The sequence below is a fragment of the Styela clava genome, chromosome 12 (genome assembly GCF_964204865.1).
Source record: "Styela clava chromosome 12, kaStyClav1.hap1.2, whole genome shotgun sequence".
Lineage (NCBI taxonomy): Eukaryota > Metazoa > Chordata > Ascidiacea > Stolidobranchia > Styelidae > Styela > Styela clava.
In genome coordinates this window covers 20,116,929-20,138,089 of record NC_135261.1, presented here as the reverse complement: position 1 = coordinate 20,138,089, position 21,161 = coordinate 20,116,929, and the positions used below count along the sequence as shown (strand labels likewise).

At 33.9% G+C, this 21,161-nt stretch overlaps 1 protein-coding gene across 2 annotated transcripts; it reads left to right on the top strand.

Moving 5' to 3' along the window:
• The first annotated feature begins 10,575 nt into the window (after nucleotides 1–10,575).
• Nucleotides 10,576–16,109, top strand: LOC144430555 (uncharacterized). 2 transcript variants are annotated; one of them, XM_078118566.1, is made up of 7 exons: nucleotides 10,576–10,687; nucleotides 11,028–11,114; nucleotides 12,180–12,242; nucleotides 12,625–12,687; nucleotides 13,245–13,298; nucleotides 13,598–13,633; nucleotides 14,256–16,109. In XM_078118566.1, exons 2-7 carry the CDS (start codon nucleotides 11,076–11,078, stop codon nucleotides 14,334–14,336), a joined length of 336 nt encoding a protein of 111 aa, XP_077974692.1. In that variant the 5' UTR covers nucleotides 10,576–10,687; nucleotides 11,028–11,075; the 3' UTR covers nucleotides 14,337–16,109. The 2 variants fall into 2 exon arrangements, with proteins under 2 accessions (XP_077974692.1, XP_077974693.1); XM_078118567.1 differs by lacking the exon at nucleotides 12,625–12,687.
• Nucleotides 16,110–21,161: the final 5,052 nt, after the last annotated feature.

The window sequence follows — 21,161 nt, the reverse complement described above, 5'->3', positions numbered from 1 at the left end:
ACACCCTTTAAACTTGACCATTTCCCCGTTTTATAGTATATATGTGGTATCATCACTCAATGGTATTGTACTTACATCCAAATTCTTAATCTTATTACTATATTTACATGCAGTGTGTTTCATGTTGTGTTGTGTCTGTATTTATATATATAGATGTTGTTTTGTTATACAAACTCCTTTGTACACACAGTTTTGGATACTCCACCCTTACCTCTGTTACCAAACCCAGCCACCCTCTTTGCACAACTGTCTGTATAAAGGACTATATTATACGTATTTGATGTACCGTAATATAATTTATACATATCAAAAGGGATGTATGACGCATATTCGTGTTTTAGGCCAGTATGATCTTGTGCATACATACCGTATTCAGTATTTATAATTACTAATTCTTTTATATTGCTTTTACGAGACGAATAAACATACATACATACACCGGACCAATATGTAAATCCTATCCCTTTCTTACAAACTTTTAGTAATAATATACAATAAACATATATAACCGCACGAACAAACGCAGCATGTTAATTACCGAATTTGCCTCGAGGAAAATCTGCCTATAAGTAATATTTTGACGGCGGTGTCTTCGTCAGTCACCGTAGCGCAGGGGTAGCGACTAGGTGCCGCTGAGCGTAAGTCTTTGGAGGATGAACTGATAGTAAGCCCCAAAACGGCCAAATATCAGTGAATAGCTCTAGAATAGAGCAAAATAGTATTGAAAAAGACGTTCTTACCACTTTGTGTCTAACTTTAAATGCCATGAAATCGTTTGTTTCAAAATTTCGGATCTTAGGGCAAAAAATAAACACACTCGCTACCACTCAAAATTAAAAAAAAAAAAAAACGATTGCGCAAGAAATTCCAATTTTCAAATCATTCCTAACACTAACTAGATAAATACCAATTTTTAAACGATGCGGACCGTTTGCGCGTAAAGCTAACGTGATGACCACTACGCTACAGAAACGCATACGCCGGTGGGTCATATTAAAATGAACAATACTCTTGGGAGACTTCTATATAGGGAAACATATACACCCGTGGTTCGTGAAATCGGCTTGAAACCGACCCTGATGTCTTTCCGTAGTGTAGTGGTCATCGCGTTTGCAAACGGTCCTTCCAAAGTGAGAAACATGTTTTCCTGTTAACATTTCGCTCTAGCCTAAAATCTTTGACGGATCTCGTTCATCGCCGTAAGAAATGGTGCATATTATGAACTTAGGTATCCTTTTTAAAGTATAAATTAACCCTTCGTGGTAGATTTTTACTTCCTTCTAATATCTCGAAATACTTTTAAGATGAAATGAATATTTGCTCGAACAATCGATAATAAACAAATGTATTTTTATCATAATTATCACACATTTAAGAAAAATGGGTTGAAATGCTGAAATTAATCAGTTGTTAAAAACATCTCAAATACAATAAGTAATTAAAGTTTAACTTCAGTGGGAAGTATTGCGGTAAACTTATAAATGAAAATAGTTGTCAAATCACCGACTTTTTTTTTTAATTCTAGATAAGTAATTTTATCCGTTGCTAAAACGTGGAGATAATGAATATAGACATTTCAAATGTCAAGATGCATTGGACACGTTGGTGGACATAACGATCGTTTTGTTATTATGTTGTTGTTGTACTTGTTCTTTGTAACAGAAAAAAACTCTTTGATTACTGGACTAATCAATTTGAAACTAAACTTTTCGCTAGAACGCTATTAGTTTTATTTATTTCAAGTATCCCGGTGTGCTGTATGGGATTCGTTTCTTCGTGTGATATGACGTCATCACAATTTTGCCACTATGTTGCGCTATGTGCTCATAAATTTGAGCATAACTCTCTTGTTTATCGCCATTTGATTGTTCACAGCGTACTCAATTATAAATTTTTACCCACTGTCTAATGAACACAATTGCTACGACACCGTCACTCCCACCACTTCAAGGCAAACCATATGCTTATTTTGTCTCATATTCTTTTGAACGATGTATATAGGACTGAAACAAGTGCAGAAACGAAACATTTAGTGAACTTGCAAACAGCTGTGAAGATTATATCTCATATTCGGTAAACAAAGGTTTAGAATTCGAAGTTTTATAAGATTTTCATATTCAGCAAACGAATAATTCAAATTTTACAATTGCGGTAAATTTTGAATTCGACAAACAAACATTTCAAAATCTAAGTTTTGTGATGAAGTTTTTATTTTGTGTTGCAGTCCTAACCAATTACAATTCTTATTTCTACGCCGTGATTATCTTGTTAAAACGTGTAAAAACAATAAAAAACCGTCAAAAAGCACTAGAAACCTTGCTAAAAAGTGCAAAAATGTATCAGAAGTTCGCTCAACTTCATTTGTCTCTTGTAACTTTGCTCAGAGATCATTGTTCTATATTTTTGAGTGATGCGCGTAATTTTGCTTTCAGTAAATTTGCTTATACAAACACATACACTTTGCTCTGATTGCATATAGAAGGAATGCATCATCATACACGAGTAGCAGACGTAAATTAACTCTTCGCTATATTTATCTCGGGAACTGAATGCCAAGCCCTGTATTATCCCCAAGATTAACAACTGAATAAAAAATAATATGGCTATGTACTGATTTATATTCTTCGAGTAAAGTTGTAAATTGATGATTTTTTAGCCTTTTTTGATATAATTCGTACACTTTACCACAATTTTCACATTACTTGAATTTCGAATACAATTTATTGGAATGGTCGTGATCACAAATGTACTGATTGACTCGACATGGTTTGCAATACGCTAATCATTGTTATCAGATTTCCTATTTCCAGAGGTAAATAGTATCTTGTGCTACTATAATAGAAACCAGTCGAACTTTACATATATTATTGCGATTTTGAGGAAAATCCATTACATGCACTGCGATTAATACTTCAGCCTTCTCCTCTTATGGAATTAGTTTGAAACGAGCACGCTAAAACCTGACAAAAATAGCACGTGGTGACTCAGTATTCTAAATTACCAAAATTATGTTGAAACCAATGCACCCATCGAAAATATTCATAACGGTCGGTTGTAAAATAGCAAATATGCAATTTGTATATATGTATTCCTATTTTATCGATTTGATCGACAACACGGGGTTATTTTCGCTGTACTTGGGCGACGGTAATATTTGGGCCACATTTTGCTGTCGCACAAATAGTTTGGACTTTATTTTCTTTAGGAGCAAAAAGTGTGAAACTTTTTGTGATTCTGGTTCTTGTCGACAGTTTCTAGGCCCAGCTATCTATCTTGTAGTTGTTTTTGCTAAGTTGGGGCTACAAATATATATCATGATTTCTCTTTTTAGACCCGGTTATCTTTTGACAAGATTTTGAGGATTAACAGAAAATTTTTTTCGCTATCGTATTGTATTCCAATAATTCGCTGGAAACATATCTGGAACTTGGAGTACTGTTATGGTAAATTTCACCCTAAATGTGCAAACTTGCAGACTGGACCTATTACGTCATATATAGTATGTATCTGCTTAGTCAGGAGCGATGAGAAGTCGGTTTTAGTTATCGATTCAAATAAAGGATAAATTCAGTCGGATCTTGCTTGTCTTACCGTACTTGGTAAGGATTTCCCATAATTAATCGAATTGGTGGGGATATCACTTCAAGTGTGCAAAGTATCTCACTATCTAATTATGGCAGCCATGAGAATATATGGAGCAAACATAATAATCCTCTCCAGAGTGACAGAATAGAGTCTTTTCGTGATATTATTAGGAGTGTTTATAGAGTTTCTTTTCAGGGTTTTGCTGATATATCAATATAATGGACCATATATAAAAACTTTATTATGTTGTTTTGTTCTGCCAGCTAATATTTAGTAAGTTGCATATTAATAGTTTTATTTGAACTCCTGGATATGAATCACTGTTTGCCACAACTTGTGAATGAAGTTGCCAAAGTTCAATTCGTTACTTGAAGGTGAATATAATTTATTGAACAACTATCATAATGTCAAATATTCATTAGTTTCATAGACACCCGATTAGTTTTTGTTTTGAGCATTAAAGATTAATTTTTTCAAACCAATCAATTCTGTACATTCTAGCATTGCTCATTCAGAAAATTAACTAATAATACATATTACATATGATAACAGTTTTTGATTTGGCAACATATTCCATATTCTTAACAACATGCTTGACTATTGCCGACTTTATTTATATTTTGCTTGAAAGCTAACAAAAAAGCGGGGACGTCGTCCCATAAACTGGTACCTATCTATATCGATAAATGAATATGAAACATTCAGTACTCCAGAAGTATGTGAACCAAGATGGCGGACACCGGAACATTGTATGTGTACAACGTTAGGGTTAGGCGTAATTTCAGGAACAAATACTACGGGACTCACTTGGGTATTCCCCGACCTTGTAATAGAACTAAGGAAAATTAGAATACAATTATGGCCTAATCCTAACCTGGTACACATACCACGTACCGGTGTCCGCCATCTTGGTTCACATATTTCTGGAGCGCCAAACATCCATACCGGTACATTATTATATTTTCCCAAACCAAATCAACAAAATCATTTCTTTGCTAAAGATGCATTTTAGATCAAATAACGTTAGCGTGGTTTTCCTAATCGCAGATGTGGTGAATTACGATGCTAACAAGAAAACAGACTAAAAACAAAGCGCTTTGCTTCCATTTTGAGGGTTTAATGAATAAAAGACGTTAAAGCGGTTCAATAAATGATTGAAGAAATATGTGCTTCATTGTACAGTATATAAGATAATTCGGAGTCATTCAAAAACATGTGGAAGGAAAGTTGGTATTTGGAGAATGAAGAATTCGGTGAAGATAAAACTAGTAAATATCGCAAGAAAAATCATATGGTTGATCTGAAAAAAGTAGTTGTTCAGCAAATATCGGAAAAAAAAACATATTGGCCGAATATCCACAAACCGTTGGTATGATTGGAAAGTTATTTATCAGCCAAACCCCTCTTGTGCACTATAAAAGTTTATCTATTACCATTCATGAATATAAGTGATATATAGCATTGTAAGCTGGCCTCTAAGTGAGTGTTGATTCTGAGTATGCCAACAAAACTACAATCGAAATCGGTGCGAGCCTGGTAAAATATGTTGGTGATCGACAAGGAATGTCTTTTTTTAACATCTGTATCTAATTCTCATACTCAAAATTTATGTACCTATTCATGTACCTTATGCTTTATGAGGAAGTGAATAAGCGATTGGTGTGAAACTAAAAATAAAATGAGAAATAAATTTACTCTTACATTCTCTCTTAAAGATACTCAGGTTATTTTCTAATATGTAATATCGCCCCTCTTTTCAAGTTTCTGATAATGCATCTTTCAATTGGTTTTTAAATTCTTTAAAATTTCGGCACGAAACACGCGCACCAATTTTTGATCTACATATTGATTTTCCCTTATCTTAAAAATGAAACTGGATTCTGAAACCATGCCCATTTTGGCAAATGAATATAGGTTATTTTTATTCATTTTGTAAAAATTGTTCGAAATACCTTCATAACGTTTCTGGACTTTGAATCGCTGACAACGAAATACTAGAAAAAGTGTGGTGCGTTATATATAGCGGTCATCGTGATATTTATTCTTGATTACTGTGTACTTTTACTAGGATTTTTCCGCATTGTTGTAAACACATAATATCAATTACATTAACTCGCGTAACTATTATCCGACTATTAAATAAGCAAATCAGTTAATGGCCTATACACTGTGGACAAATTTGGACGCATCCCACTCAGATATATATATTGCCTGAAATTGAAATTCAGATTAAAATAATTTACTTAGCTCTTGAAATTTTTCTAACGAACTGGAACTCTGGCATATTTAAAAGCTCATGTTATTATTTTAGCGACAGCATTCCTAATTAAACAAATGGGGTACAATTTGTTGCTGAGACTTGTGGAAACGCAGGAATTAGGACACGTCTATGTACGGAAAGTCTGAATTGCTCCTGACGATGCCGAGTTATTTCGTTTTCCACCCCCATTCCCTCTGTTCTCCCGTTTTAAATATATAATTATGCAACTTACGGTCATCAGAACACGAAATATTGCATTTATTAGGAAAAGTTTCTGGTAATGGTAACTATATTTGAAAGAATATATTTTATTTCAAAGAACGGGTAATTATTCAGGTGATGGTTCGATTTAATGGTGGGAGGTACCAAAATACAACGTGTAGTTTTAACTTGCTCATATAAATACTTTCAATTGTTAATACAATAAATTATCGCAAAACAACTTAATAATTATGGCGATTTCAAGACCCTCAACATCATGAATCGATATTTTCTAGTTCTTTTGCCTAAAAGTGATGTAAAGCACGTGTAATGCACTTATACAAATACATTTGAATACAACAAAAAACGACATCGAACGCACAAAATTAAGATAATCGATGAAACCCTATAGTAACTTCGATATGCGATAATTAGTTTTCTAACCCCATTTATTTGCGAATTCAATGCGTCTCTGATATACCAAGTGATTGGTATTGACATCATTGGTTTTCATCAAATATATCAAAAGTGATGGCCGAAAAAAACGATAAAAAAATAAATTTAAAATCCAATTTTTTCGAATTTCATTGATGATAACATTTTTAGCTTTCTTATGTTGAAATATATCCGAATATACTAAAAATTTTAATCCAAATGCACTAGAACAAATTTTCCATTTTGGGGTCCGAGGTCATATAGGTAATTGAAACCACTCCCTTAAGATATAATTATAAAATTCTCACATCGACTAATGCAAAATAAAATTAAGTTTGACTGAAAATTCGCTCATTTATATGTGTTTGAAGTTTAACTCACGACTTCGTAACTTTCAGCAATAAGTCATTTAACAGATAATCCAATTTATGAAATTATGGAAATAACTCCACTATGAACAACTTTCAAAATATCGCTATTAGATCTCTTTTCAGGTTACACTTTGACCTCAATAAAATAGTCTATTCTATTTTTGAAATTGCAATTACTTCGCAAAATATAATTTTGTAGACGATGAGATTTTAGTTCTGAACAATTCCTGAACAATACTTTTCAGTATGTATATTGTGAATTTATTATTTTTCCATGTGTGTCATCTATTACGAGTATAAAAATAATTAAATGAGTAGTCTCATATTTTCATGTGCATGGTCTAATATCGTCTGTTACACGAGAAACTCATTTGTGATTAGGCAACCGAGAGCACTTCAGTTGGAAAGCGCAGTCGGAGTCAGATGTCGTTACGCACGACGAAACTTGATACGAAAGTATATTCGGGGTTTCGGGAACAAACGAACATTTTACAGGGAACTAATCCGTGCCAAACTTGGCAAGAAGGTCTGTCACGATGTCTACAAAACCCACAAAAGTGATCAGGCCAAAGGAAGAGGTTTCTTTTTGCAAAATCGGGTTTTTGGGTCTCGGATGCGAGTACCCGTCAATCTAGTCACACTCGAGTGATTTCAATGTTTACAGGTCATTGAGCTCTGTTTCCGGGCAGAGCGTTTTGCAGACTATATTTTTACAAATATATTCAACAGGTGGGCAGTGGCTTACAAGCAAAGCATTTAGGGGAAGCGTGAACGTTTTTAATGATGGACTATGATTAAATAGCCAGCTCGCGGTGTCGACCATATCCAATGATGTTTCTCATTCCCGCAAATAGGCTAAATAACGTAGTCCCTCGGAATTGGGCGACTACGATTGGGCACCAACTCCACTATATTTAAAACGAACTGTATTACTTGCGTGAAATTTTGTCATACCATTTTTTATTGAAAACCGCTAAAAATAACGCTGTGAGTGGCTCACCATATGCCACAGAAAACGAGTAGCCCAACTGCAGCAAAAAATAACATGTGACCGAAATGCAGCAAATAGATGTATATATATATATATATATTGCAAGGTAGCCACAAAACACGTTTTTAGTAAGGGCATGCAGTTGCCGGAGAAGAATCATCAATTTAATTTAACCCGAACAAGACACATTTTAGCAGAAAACCGCATTAATAAACATTGGATTGTTGGCCCTAATTTCGTTCCACTGACAAGAGTATGCATGTCAAAAATGAGTTCAGGTTAAAAATGTCCTGCGGCAATCATATCGTTCATGTTCACTTTATGCTAATGCTTCTTTCAAATTGATATATATATATAGATTTAAAAACATTGAGCTAATCCCTAAAAATCATTGACATGGGGGAAACGTTGGTAGTGGTATATGTGTAAGAAAAGAATGAAGTTAAATGCAAGTTAACCTGTCGTAAACTTATCGGACACGAAATGTACCTATGAATCGTTTTGTAATTATGTTGTTGTTGTTCTTGTTTGTCGTGTTTTTGTTAGAATATTTCTCTCTATCGTTATGAAAAAATTGCCTTTCTTTTCAATTTCCGGACCGATTGAAAATTTCAATGAATAAAGATTTTGTAAGCAGATCTTCGGTTTCTGTTTTGTTTCCGCATTGAATTTAGCCATAATACAAATTGAGACATCATGCGGACTTTTTGTCAATTGCTCCATTTATTCGCATGAATGATATTGACGAGCGAAACCCTTCTCGAAAATAATGTGTACCGGTAATGTTGCAATAAAGTGTGTTTAATCGTATTTTTATCTGTAATAGAATATCCCCTTTTTAAAAAGAACCACCCGACAGCGGCAAGGAGCATTTTTTGCCTCTCGTGATCATCCCTGCGGCATTCGAATTCACGCAAGAGAGGTCCTAACATTCAGCATAATATTCAAATTGCCTAGTCTAAATTGCTTACAGCGTGAACCATTTTTAGCAAGCGTTTTTTCTGTTGTGGTTCGGAATGCGAGTTGGTCCACTCGCGGTCCTAGTGACCAGTTTCGTAACCTAAATTTACAGGATATTGGCATGACAAGATGATGCTAAAGGTCTAATATTTCCTGACTTGTGTTTTATTTTTGACGTGGGGTTAAAATTAGGCGTTTCATTAGCGTTATATTGCACAATTCATTTGCCAGGGGCCAATATAACAAACCAAGATATTCAAAACTTCACTTTAAAATGCTTACAATTTATTTTAAAACTTCAAAACATCACTAAGTAATGAAGCATTTGCTTTGGGTGCGGCGGCAATATACTGTTTTGCTTTTATTCGTAAGTAACTTGCGTTAAACACTCGCTCAGATAAACACACACGCTCAATTAGACAGTAATACTAGGGAACGTCCCCGTGTCCATATGTTTAAGCTAAGTATTTGATTAGGCATTCCATTATAACTTGACCTATATTTTTCACCTTTAACTTAGGCTTGTTTACTTTTGCAAAGTATTCCGTTGAATAAGAGAGTTTTACAAACTACACATTCTCTTGGAAATCCAACTGAGAAAGTCAAAGAATGGAAGTGAAATTGAATATATTACAGTCTCATAATTAAATTGAAAAGCTGAGCCAATTTAATTTGAATTTATGTATTTATATCAAATGACATCTAGTGAGTGAAGCTTAAGTGTCCCCGTGGACCACTCTCCTTGGCGCCAATGGTAGGTCAAAGGCCAAGTTCGAAAACCCTGCCGTCAAGTTATCGTACTAAGCGGTCCAAGTTATAGTGTTCATATTTGCTACAAACGCATGACATCGCATTTTACGAATGTAATACCGAGACATTGGACGAATACGGAAATAGAAAGAAACACTTGAATTCTCTCTTTTTACCACTATAATAGTTTATTGACGTCAATCGCGCATAGTTCAAACAAATATTGGGTAAAAAAATATGACAAAGGTGATCTGTTAAAATTAGTAATCATTTTAAATATCATTCTATTTGAGTCACAGGCTATTTATTAGGCGTATGTATACTGCACGCGTGTTGCTATTCAATCCAGCTCTCATAAAAATGGTAATGCGTATAACTACGCTCATTTGTCGCACCATTCCAGTAGTTCATAGGTTAGTGAGGCATGTAAAATGAGGAACTGCACAAATTAGTAATCATTTATTCAAAATTGTTTGATATGAATCACATGCGCTTCATCAGGCCTATGTATACTTCACGCGTGTTACTATTCAATCCAGCTCTGATAAAAAGGTTAGTGCGTATAACTACGCTGCTCATTTGTCGCACCGTTCCAGTAGTTCATAGGTTAGTGTAGCATGTGAAATGAGGAACTGCACAAATTAGTATTCATCCATTCAAAATTATTTGATATGAATCACCGGCTATTTATTAGGCTTACCTAGTGCACCCGTGCTATTCAATTCAGTTCTCATCAAATGTCAATGCGTAGAACCGGCAATCTTTTTGTCGCGCAATTTGAGTAGCTCATAGGTTCGTATTTCGTCAACGTACAGTTTAATTAAAAAAATATATCACACAAAAAAGTAAAACCTATTTATAACAGAGTGCTTGTCGATATGCTCCATTTAAACAAAGAAATTTGCAGGGTATGGTTTGGTAAGGTTATATATCTGTGAATGTTTTTTTTTCATCATAACTAAGCCGAGTTTGTTCATTTTTTTTTCACTGTTTATTCAAGGTAATAAAATAAAATAATGCATTTTGTTTTCTTCCAGTCTATAGGCTTATTGAAAACTAGTTACAATGGCTACTTCATCAAATAGTGTCGGTCTTGTAGAAAGTGCATCAGATGGAGAAAATTAAAACAACCAGGCAAGATTTTTTTTTAGTAGTAAAGCTATCGCTATGAAGAATATATTAGGCACATAGAGGCAAGATATTTTGCTCTAGCCATAATGCACATATAATGCAAAAACAATTCAAAATGTTTTCTTTTATTTCAAGTTTATACAAATGTACTTGGCATTAAATATGTTGGATGATAAGTTGAATAAGGAAATAACTTTGAAGCACATTTGATGGCGTGAGCTTCGACATTGGTGAAATAGTTAGTTAGATTATATAATTATCTGTAACTAACATTTATATTAATTCATCGGAAAATGTTTTTTTTCCGTTTTTCGTCAGGATTCAAAATAACCAATTATTTTAGGTATTTCTTCCGATTCTTCCTCCGTCAAGTGATACACGAAATGAACAAATGCTGGAAAAGGTGTTGGAACAAATGAAGCAACTGCAAGTGAGAATTTTCTCTAATCTCAATACAAAATGTTTTTTAAAAAAATTATGAAATTGTTGTTTTTCTGCCTTTCTGCTGTAAGCAAATATTTACTTCAATTTTATTTTGGCATTTGATCAAAAATTAATTTTACTCTTTATAAAAAAACGGTGAAATAAAATGATTCCTGTATTTATGTAGGTATATTTATTTAGCTGCTGTGTGTGCGACGCATTTCTAAATCGAGCTTATAAAAAATAGGACTATCTGAACAAAGCGCTGTAATTCGGAGAACTGATATATTGGAATGTTATGGAATCCCGTTCTCCAAAAAAATCATATTCTACAATAGATAGGTATAAAGCAGAGGTCTCCAACTCAAAACATGTCGCGGGCCACTTCTTGAAATTTATTGTCCACGCGGGCCGAAAACCAAGAAATTAGGTACAAAAATTGGTATCTGAATGTAATGTGTTGAAATTACACTTGAATCTTACAGCAAACGAGACGTGAAACCTTTTCAATTTACTTGTGCTGGATATTTGGTTTCGATGTTTGACCTTATTTTGCGTTGGTTTGCTAGTTTTAAGACAGCATGCAAATGCTCGTCCGTTAGTCGTGTGCGGAGGGTTGACTTGCTAACTTTCATTGTTGAAAAAACTGATAGCGAATATAAGTATATACAGTCAAACATCGCAGGTCTGCAACGTGAATGTGCAATTAGCTTTGCAAACATTTCTTCGGACACAATGGAATGACCGAAACTCGTTTATTTCCTCACAATGAACATTCGAAATGAAATTATTGTATTTAAAACATGAATGTGGTAAAGTGAAATAACAGGGGAAATTTTTGATTCACTCTTTACAGTTTGTCGGACCGGGCTATTGATGATAAATAACTCGATAAAACTTACTAATAGTTGACATCGTACTATTTTCGTTTTTCGTGGAAAAATCTTAACAATGACGCGGGCCGCGTGCTGGAAACGCCCGATAAAGGATGAGTGTTTCATGCTAATCACATAATTATATCATAAGTTCAAAAATGGCTGTTCAGTTTATTCCGCGTTAATTATTTTAACAGGAGCGAACAGAGAAACAATTAGAGGTCCTGAATGCGAAAATAGCGGAGCAAGGAAATGAATTGGTGAGTATTTTGTATTTAAAATGAAAATCACCAAAACCATAGTTCATAGCAGTGCAAGATGAGTTTTGAATCCAAATTCAAAGGTCCTCGACGGCACTTCTCTGCACCATAGTCAACCACATATATTTTAAAACCGTTTTTTTTATATAAATGTACTATTCGTCTTATCACAAGTAAAAAGGAATAAAATTAAATTTTAGAAATTTAAAAACGCTGCTGTTTTTATCCAGTGCTTCTTATTTCTTCAGGGAAAATTCAATAAATTCAAATAAAATTCAGATAGGTATAACTATAAAGAATGAGTGTTTCACAATATTCACAAAATTATATCATAAGTTCAAAAAAGGTTGTTCGGTTTATTCCGCGTTATTTATTTCAACAGGAAAAAACAGGGAAACGAGTAAAACACCAGTATGCAAAAATAGCAGAGCAAAGAAAAAAGTCGGTGAGTATTTTGTATTTAAAATGAAAATCACCAAAACCATAATTCATAGCAGTGCAAGATGAGTTTTGAATCCAAATTCAAAGGTCCTCGACGACTCTTCCCAGTATCATATTCGGCCATATTTACATTGATCATATTCAACAGAAGTTAAAATAGACATATTTTAAACAATACATCTTCCTTATATATTGAAGCAATCCTAAAATTACCTGAGTCTTGAGGTCCTTGCTTGCCCCAGTTTTAAAAAATGTTTCAGAAATTTGCTAAGAAGTCTTTTAGGACTTTTAATTTTTTCAGATAAAGATTTTATATATATAAGATTTTTCAGATATTTTCAAAATAACCTCGCTATCCGCACAAACACCGAGTACCTTTTATATGGTACAACAAAAATCATTTCAGCCCAAATATCTTTAGTTCATATAATAGTTTACTATAAGTGTAAAATACCTACCAAATACATTTCTGGTTCGGATTTATAAGTAATTTTACTGAAACTTAATTGTTTAAATTTCTTGCAAAATAGAATATTACCAAACGTGCAATTATTTTTATAGGTTGAAATGAACAACAAGTTACACACTGTTCAGAAAGAATTATGTGACATGAAGGTAATTGATTGTTTTGTCTCATACATTATTCATTCAATAAGTAAATGCGTAATATTACTCCAAATGCTTATCAAGCATTATTATTAAACGTTCACCCCGAGTTTATCTGATGTTTAGCACGGTATGCAAGTTCTGAGTAGCAAAGCGTGTCCAATTTTAAATAGTTAACAATAGGTTTTGTCATCAAATAAATCATTAAATCTTCATTTATAGATGATATGGACTTACCACATTTTTGGTAAAAAATTATTTGTGTGTATTTATTTTTTTTAAAAACTTGTCTTTGACTTATTTTATAGGATCCCGAGACAGTGTACAAGAAACTTGGAGGAAAGGTAAATAAAATGTAATACATGTTGAGATATATATGGGAAGTTGATAGATCAGTGGGACTTTCAATTATATATCGGAATCAAATAGGTTAATAGGATAAAGTAACCTAACGGCTCTATTCAAGTGCGCCATTCAAAATTATTTTTTCGTTATTATACTCAATGAATATTCGAACATTATTGAAATGCTTTCGCCGCTAATGATGTTCCTGATATATCTAGTTCTTTTTATCGAAAACTTCTGCTAAAACCTTTCGGCATCTCAATTAAGAGAGCAATGCTCATATATATGAACATGAAAGTATAATGACAACCTGAACATAAACCTGTCATTCTAATAAAATACTAAAATCAAATTAAATTGCAGTTTTCCCGTCGGTATACTGCTTGGTGGCTCTTTGTCGAGAAATAGAGATAAACATGACAACAACAAAGAAACTCTTTGAAAAAATTTTGAATTCCGAATATATATTATATTCATGATGTCATTACTAAAATATTCTTGTTTCGTCGTTGTACGTTAGAGGCAGGGATTTAGTGATCATCCCTTATTTGTAGGGTCTCGGACTACGCTAAGCAATCTTCACTTTTTAATCTATTTTACATTATTTATATTTTTGCCTAGACCCCCCCTTATATGGATCTGGAGACATGCTACAAAATGATGGAAGACGAATGTAAAGGTGATAAGGAAAAGCTGAAATGACTGGAAACTTGGTACGATCAAAACAAACGTATGAGAGTAAAGTACATTTGCATCACCATGGTTAGTGGTAGCGTTGTTGGTGGAATGATTGGGGGTCTCACTCTCCACAACGCAGCGTTAGTTTCATACATAACTGGCATAGGAGTGTCGCCAATTGGCGTTGTAGCAATCGGTGTTGGAATCGGATTTGTTATGGTAGTCTTGGGTTTGGCAGCCTACAAAGCATATCGAAATGAAAAAATGAAAAACATAAATATTAATAATAAAACACAAGCCAAAGTAGGTATAGAAAAGGAGTCAGCCGAAATGCCTATTCCGAATTATTGTGAGAGCAAGACAACAGAAGTCATGAATGTTCCCATGCCACTGTCATTCAAAAACCTTTTCTCACCATCAACGATGAAGGTAATTATTTCCAATAATTGAATAAACACGATTATTTGCCAGTATTTGCCTTATATACAAGGTGTCTCAAAAGTAAGTATACACTTCTAATTTTGATTTGCTTTTCAGGTACTTGTCATAGAGCGTTCATTTATTCAGTAAACATAGTATGGATCAGTAGTAAAATTTAGGTATTGTTTGCATTTTTCCTCAACCCACAGAATGACAAGAAGAAATCAAGAAATGAGGTGAAAAATTGCCGTTTGTCAAGAAGCACATGAATCAGTAAGGAAAACTCAGCGCCTCTTTAACAGAGAATTTGAAATGAATTTGGCTTCTGCACGACGAACAATTTATGAAATTCGTCGTAATATTGATAAACAAAGATCAGGAAGACCAAAGAGGGTACGCTCTGATAAAACATTCAGAGCCGAATTAATTCCTAACTCTCTGTTGGAGAAGCGCTTTGTTTGCTTCACTGATGTATAGGCTTTTTGCCAATATAGCAATATGCAATTCCTCGTAAATTTATGAAAACTGGATCTGTAATTGATGCACAAAGATCGGAAAAACCAAAGAGCGTACGCTCTGAGGAAAATATTCAGAGCCGAAATAATTTCATATTCTCTGTAAAAGAGGCACTGGGTTTGCCTCACTGATTTATATGCTTATTGACAAACATCAATTTTTCACCTCATTTTTGATTCAATCTCCTTGTCATTCTGGGGACTGATAAAAAAAACATGCAAACAATACCTAAATTTTACTACCTATCCATACCATGTTTACTGAAGAAATGAACGCTTTATGATGAGTACCGGAAAAGCAAACCAAAATAATAGTGCATCCATATTTTTAAGACACCCTGTATATATATAAAATAACAGTGAAACTCGTTTTCTATGCTGTCCAATATTGAATTAGCAAGTTTCGGTATTCATTACTAATTGAAGACCAAGTTATGATCAATTACATAATATTTTTGGTATTAGCTCTCATGCCCACAAACTTTTATAAAACGGTTTAAGATGATATACTTGATAACCAAAAGTAAACAACAATTTATTTCGATTGGGTCAATATTGAGGTCAGAATTTGAGTCTCACAACTCGATATATTTGATTAAATCTTGAAGCGTTATTGAACTTGTCCATGAAAATTTCTGTGGTGCCCCCATTCCCCTTTGCCCTAACACGTGCTTAATTTGCGTAATGATTAATCCAATCCTGTATATATATCAGAATGTCGTGTATTTTATCTTGTCAAATATCAATGTCGATTAATTTATATTGAACTAATACTCATTATACGTATTTTATATGCACGTATATAAGTATTATCATTTACCCCCATTTGACCGAATCAAGTTTTTATTTTACTCATATTGAAAATAAAATGTAATACAATTCATAATTTTTGTGGGTTTTTCAATTTTTCAAAGGGCAAGGAGACAAAGAATGTGTTAACCGGTATTATTTAATAATTTGCTAGAATCGTGGCCAATTCAAGCTGCAGGAGTTGAAAGGTTTAAAAACCGCTGAATATAGCATTATCCTAATATTCAGATTTTCATACCCCATGTCATAACTGTGAAGAAGTTAAATTTTAGCGCATACTTTGTCAACGGACTATAAACGGTACTCCCGTAGTATGTGTACCAGGTTGGGGTTAGACCATAATTCATTCCGATTTCCTTATTTTAGTTCTATTACAAGTTCGGGGACTGTCTGTGTTAGCCAAGTGAATATACCCCTCTTCAGGGTTTCAGTCCCTTTACACAGCTTGATGTAAAATAGGCAAACAAAATTAGTTACCTACATATTGGTACACATACTTTTGAAGCGCCCTATAAAGAGCCAACCCGTTGGATCAGGTTATTTAGTTGCATAACAGCCTTTGCCACAACCAGGGACTTCACCGAATTCCGCACCCGGACTAGATCGGGGTAGCTTGTTGTAGGTATAGCACTGTTTGTGATTCCGCCCCACAGTGTTACGCAACATATCTTAGGTAATGGCACTACGTTGCATGCGCGCTGCTGTATATAAAATCACGAACTTCTCTAATAATATGCAATTCAAGAGTCCTAGATTGTAAAAAAAAAAAAAAAAAACAGGACTCTTGAATTGCATATTATGATATTTTATTCCTGCTACAGCATCCTTGCATTACATGCATACGGATCCACTAGCGCAAAGGCATAGAGAAAGAATTGGGAGTTAGTCTCGCGCAACCTCTACTGTTCTCTAATAATATCGCGGTTTGAAATGACTAAGAAGATATTCCAGATTTTGTTAGGATCATACTCATATTTCATGGAATATTATGTACTAAATTCAAATGGTACTCCCGATGTATGTGAACCAGATTAGGGTTAGGCCATAATTTTATTCCAATTTTTGGTAATTTAGTTCTATTATCAGTTTGGGGACTAGCAAAGTGACTCCCGTAGTATTTGTACATCAATTTATGGCCTAACCCTAACCTGGTACACATATGACTTTTCGGTGTCCGCCATCTTGGTTCACATACTTCGGGAGTACCATTTAAATTGACTGATTCTCTCAGCAGCCATTCCCGACTCTGAGTGCATTTCTCAATACCATCAACTATCAAATTGTCATTTCGCGTTGAGTTTGACGATATCTCAACGAGTTAAACAATTCCGTCCAACCTAGATTAAACAGAAACTAAAACAAATAGGAATTTCTCTCATTCATTTGGGTACAAATGGAAATTCAGAGCAAAACATCAAATTTTAGTAACTGATACCATGAACCAAATTCTGCGTTGCTGACAAATGAATATCGATAGAAATTCGTCAAATAAAAACATTTTGATTTTTTTGAAAATTCAACCAACCTGCGATCGGGAATTATAACTAGTCGCCATTGTTAGTTGGCGAATAGCGTATTGTACGTTCTGTTATTGTGCTCGAGGTGCACATGTGGATCAAGTTGTTAAGTTGTTGTTGTTGTTGTTGTCGCCTTTCTTCTACTAACCAAATGGACCAAATTATAATATAGTATATTTGATTTGAAATTTTTAGTACATAAAGATGAAAGAAGAAGATAGAAGCCTATTAGTTTTTATTAATATGTTTATTCAATTCTCTCTGAGCGCTGGGTTCCGATGCTACACACAGAATTTTCTTTTTTAATTTGATTCACGAGAACACTATTTTCAGTGAAGCTTGATCAGCCTAAGCAAACTCGGTGTTTAGATGACAGGTTATGGTCTTATAGTTAGTTAAATATATATATATAGTATCGGCATCACGGGGTCTTCGTGTCCATATATTTGGGATTTGCATCTTTGTTTGTCAAATAGTTAAGATGTGCCAATTAAACTCCAAACTAACCAAAAATAGTCGGTGCCAAAGGCATGCCTAATTTCAATGCTTTCGTACAGTTTATTAAGTGACATAGTCGGGTAAGCCATTAGGCTTGGCTGAAGTATTTTCTCAAGATATCTGTCATCTACATATATACAGAAATTGCCAAATATCACACATATTATGGGCTTTTAAACTCTTCAAGGTTAGATGAAGGTAAATTTTGCATAAAGAAATATTCGAGAAATTTTCTAGTTGTTGGGACAATATTGACCGACTTTGTTCAGTCTTTAACCAACTATATATATATATTTATTGTGAATATTGAAATATTTAATTTTTTGTTATAATATCAAAAATGGAACACAAAGCTTTGAGACTATATACCTAAAGCTAATACCTAGTCATGAGTATTATTTGTCATATAATATTTGATTGTTTGAATGTTATAAGCAGCGTTGTTGCCATTTGATATTTATTTGCGGTCGTGTACCCTACTGATTGAAATGCTCGGAAAAACTTCATATAAAAAAAGTGCGACGGACCGAAATTGTTTTTGACTCTTTCCAAATTTATGATTAGTGTTTGTGTAATAATTAGTTGTATGTACCATTTACAGGAATGTATAAAGCGTTATAGCTCAGATCACATAACTTTATTTAAAAATAATAAAAAATCGTAATCATATTATTAGTTTGCGGCCCAGGGGTGCGCGAACCTTGCATGCATAAGGTAAAAGGGAATATTAAAATAAAGTGCTTACCACTGTGGTCTCTCCTATTAGATGACTAAACAAAACTACACCAAGCTAATGGGTGACAGACATATAAGCACACATGTTTTTTTTTCAATTTGAGTTATTTTATTATACAAGCAGCCATTTGATCAAATTCAATGGGACGTTTTACCTCTACTTTACCGGTTCCAGACAACGCACATCTTATATCATTCTAGAATATTTGTGATATTTTTAATTATGTAGTAAAGTATGGCTTTGGACTTCTGCGTAACTTTATAGGATTGGTTTCATTAGAAGGTGAAGCACTTTTCATTTGCACCAGACAGAGGATTGTGCTTTGTTGGAATTAACATTACCCTGCTTCAAAAAAGGTACATACGAGAGTGTTTAGTTGTGGCTTTGGTGCATCAACAACTCAAGAGTTGGTAATATAGGCACGAAAGAATAAATCCAGTTTATTCAGCACATAATATCTAATGGAATATCAGCAATAACATCAATGTAATCTGGAACTATTCATAACTATGAGTCATTTCAAGCTGTGACATTTTTAATCATTTTTATGGTTTTATATACAGCAGCGCTCACGCAATGTAGTTCCATAACCTAAAATATGTTGCGTAACTTTGCGAAGGGTAATGCAACCCGGGACGCCTCCAAAAACAACAACCCCTTTACTGTGATTCTGTAACTTTACATTTTCCGATTTTACTACATAGAGTTACTTTTTAAATCATCCCGGCTGTTTTCATTAGCCATATTGTCATCGAGAGTTCATGCGCATATTCTCTGTCCAAATATCAGGTTCAGTTCGAAAAATAGACAGAAATTGATGTTAACAATACAAATATTTCGAATTTCAATTTTTTATGTACAGCAAAAATAAGAAAGAATAGTAAAATAGCCTGGCTTCTGTACATAACACCGTCTTCAAAAAGACAATGTTACATGTGATACGTTCGCTAAAAATGTTAGCGGGAAACAACGAAACAAACAAAATAACGCATTCACCTCCAGCAAGTAGCCTAGCGTTGCGCTACATAGCAACAACAATAACGAGAACATGTTAATTAGTAATGTTTGTGTATTATGCTGAATGGCTGAACGCCGAAGCGGGACTTTTGGCTGACTTGTCGGGACGGCGGGACAAGACGCTAAAAAGAGGGACTGTCCCGCCTAAAGCGGGAAGTATGGTAGGCCCAGAAAAAAGTATCTTCAATAACGTACCTCGATCTAGTCCGGGTACAGAATGTGGTGAAATTCTGATTGTGGAAAATGAGTGGTAAAGTTAAGTCCCCATACCCAGAATATAGACAAAAATTACCGCATTGACAGTTGTGCGTGTATGGCCTGGAGTATAAGGATATCAATTATGGGATGATGCTAAAATCAAATGTCCCTGAAAGCCATCCTTTGCAACTCGAAACCTTTCATCTTCTACAACACGAAACGTTTCTCGCAAATTACTGAATTAATATAGTTAACGCGCTCCTTCACTCCACTGTCATAAATTGAATGTCATAAACACCATAAATCAAATTTCATCTTATTTACACTATGAGTGAACTAACAGTTTCAATCATTGATATTTACATAAATGAAAATACTTTATAAAAAAAAATACGACAATCAATAATAGTATTGCGCGACATTATGCAAAACACTGTTTACAAAGACAAAAATTTGCAAAATCAACTTCACTGTATAGTTGATTTTGCAAATTTTTGTCTTTGTAAACAGTGTTTTGCATAATGTCGCGCAATACTATTATTGATTGTCGTATTTTTTTTTTATAAAGTATTTTCATTTATGTAAATATCAATCAGCGTTTCAGCGTTTTTATTACTTCAAATATTTTGAATATTAATCGTATGGCAAATTTCAAACGCGTCAGCATAAAAGCTAATAAAAGAGTCAAATATTGTTGAAAATTTCTAATTTAATCAAACTTTCTATTATTTACAAAGAAAATCATTTAAATGAAAGCTATGCTTCGTGGACCCCAGTGTCATGGGATGATGCACCATTCTCTTCATTAATGCTTTCCAGCAAGATGTTTTTGATGATTTCTGGGTTTTGAGCATCTAGCAAAAGAATCAAGGAATAAATGAAACGCAAAGAACATAAAGAAGGTGGCATATCTGAAGAAAAATGAGAGTTGCAATATTTCTGCATTTCTTGAAATTCTAAATTCAAAAGCACATTACTTAATTTGTCACATTTCCATCAGTACAATGAAAGAATACATTATAAGTAGACATTATCAGAATAATCTCACCTTCAATGCGACAAATTTACAGATCAACTTCGAACAGAGAATTTCAATGTGTTTGTATATTATTATATTTATACAACTACCTAGTTACTA

Excerpts from the sequence above, each read along its gene's own strand:
- LOC144430555 (XM_078118566.1), top strand. The coding sequence starts at position 11,076 with ATGCTGGAAAAGGTGTTGGAACAAATGAAGCAACTGCAA. Across the intron at positions 13,299-13,597 it reads AAGAATTATGTGACATGAAG|GATCCCGAGACAGTGTACAA; the intron begins GTAATTGATTGT and ends CTTATTTTATAG. Across the intron at positions 13,634-14,255 it reads ACAAGAAACTTGGAGGAAAG|ACCCCCCCTTATATGGATCT; the intron begins GTAAATAAAATG and ends ATTTTTGCCTAG.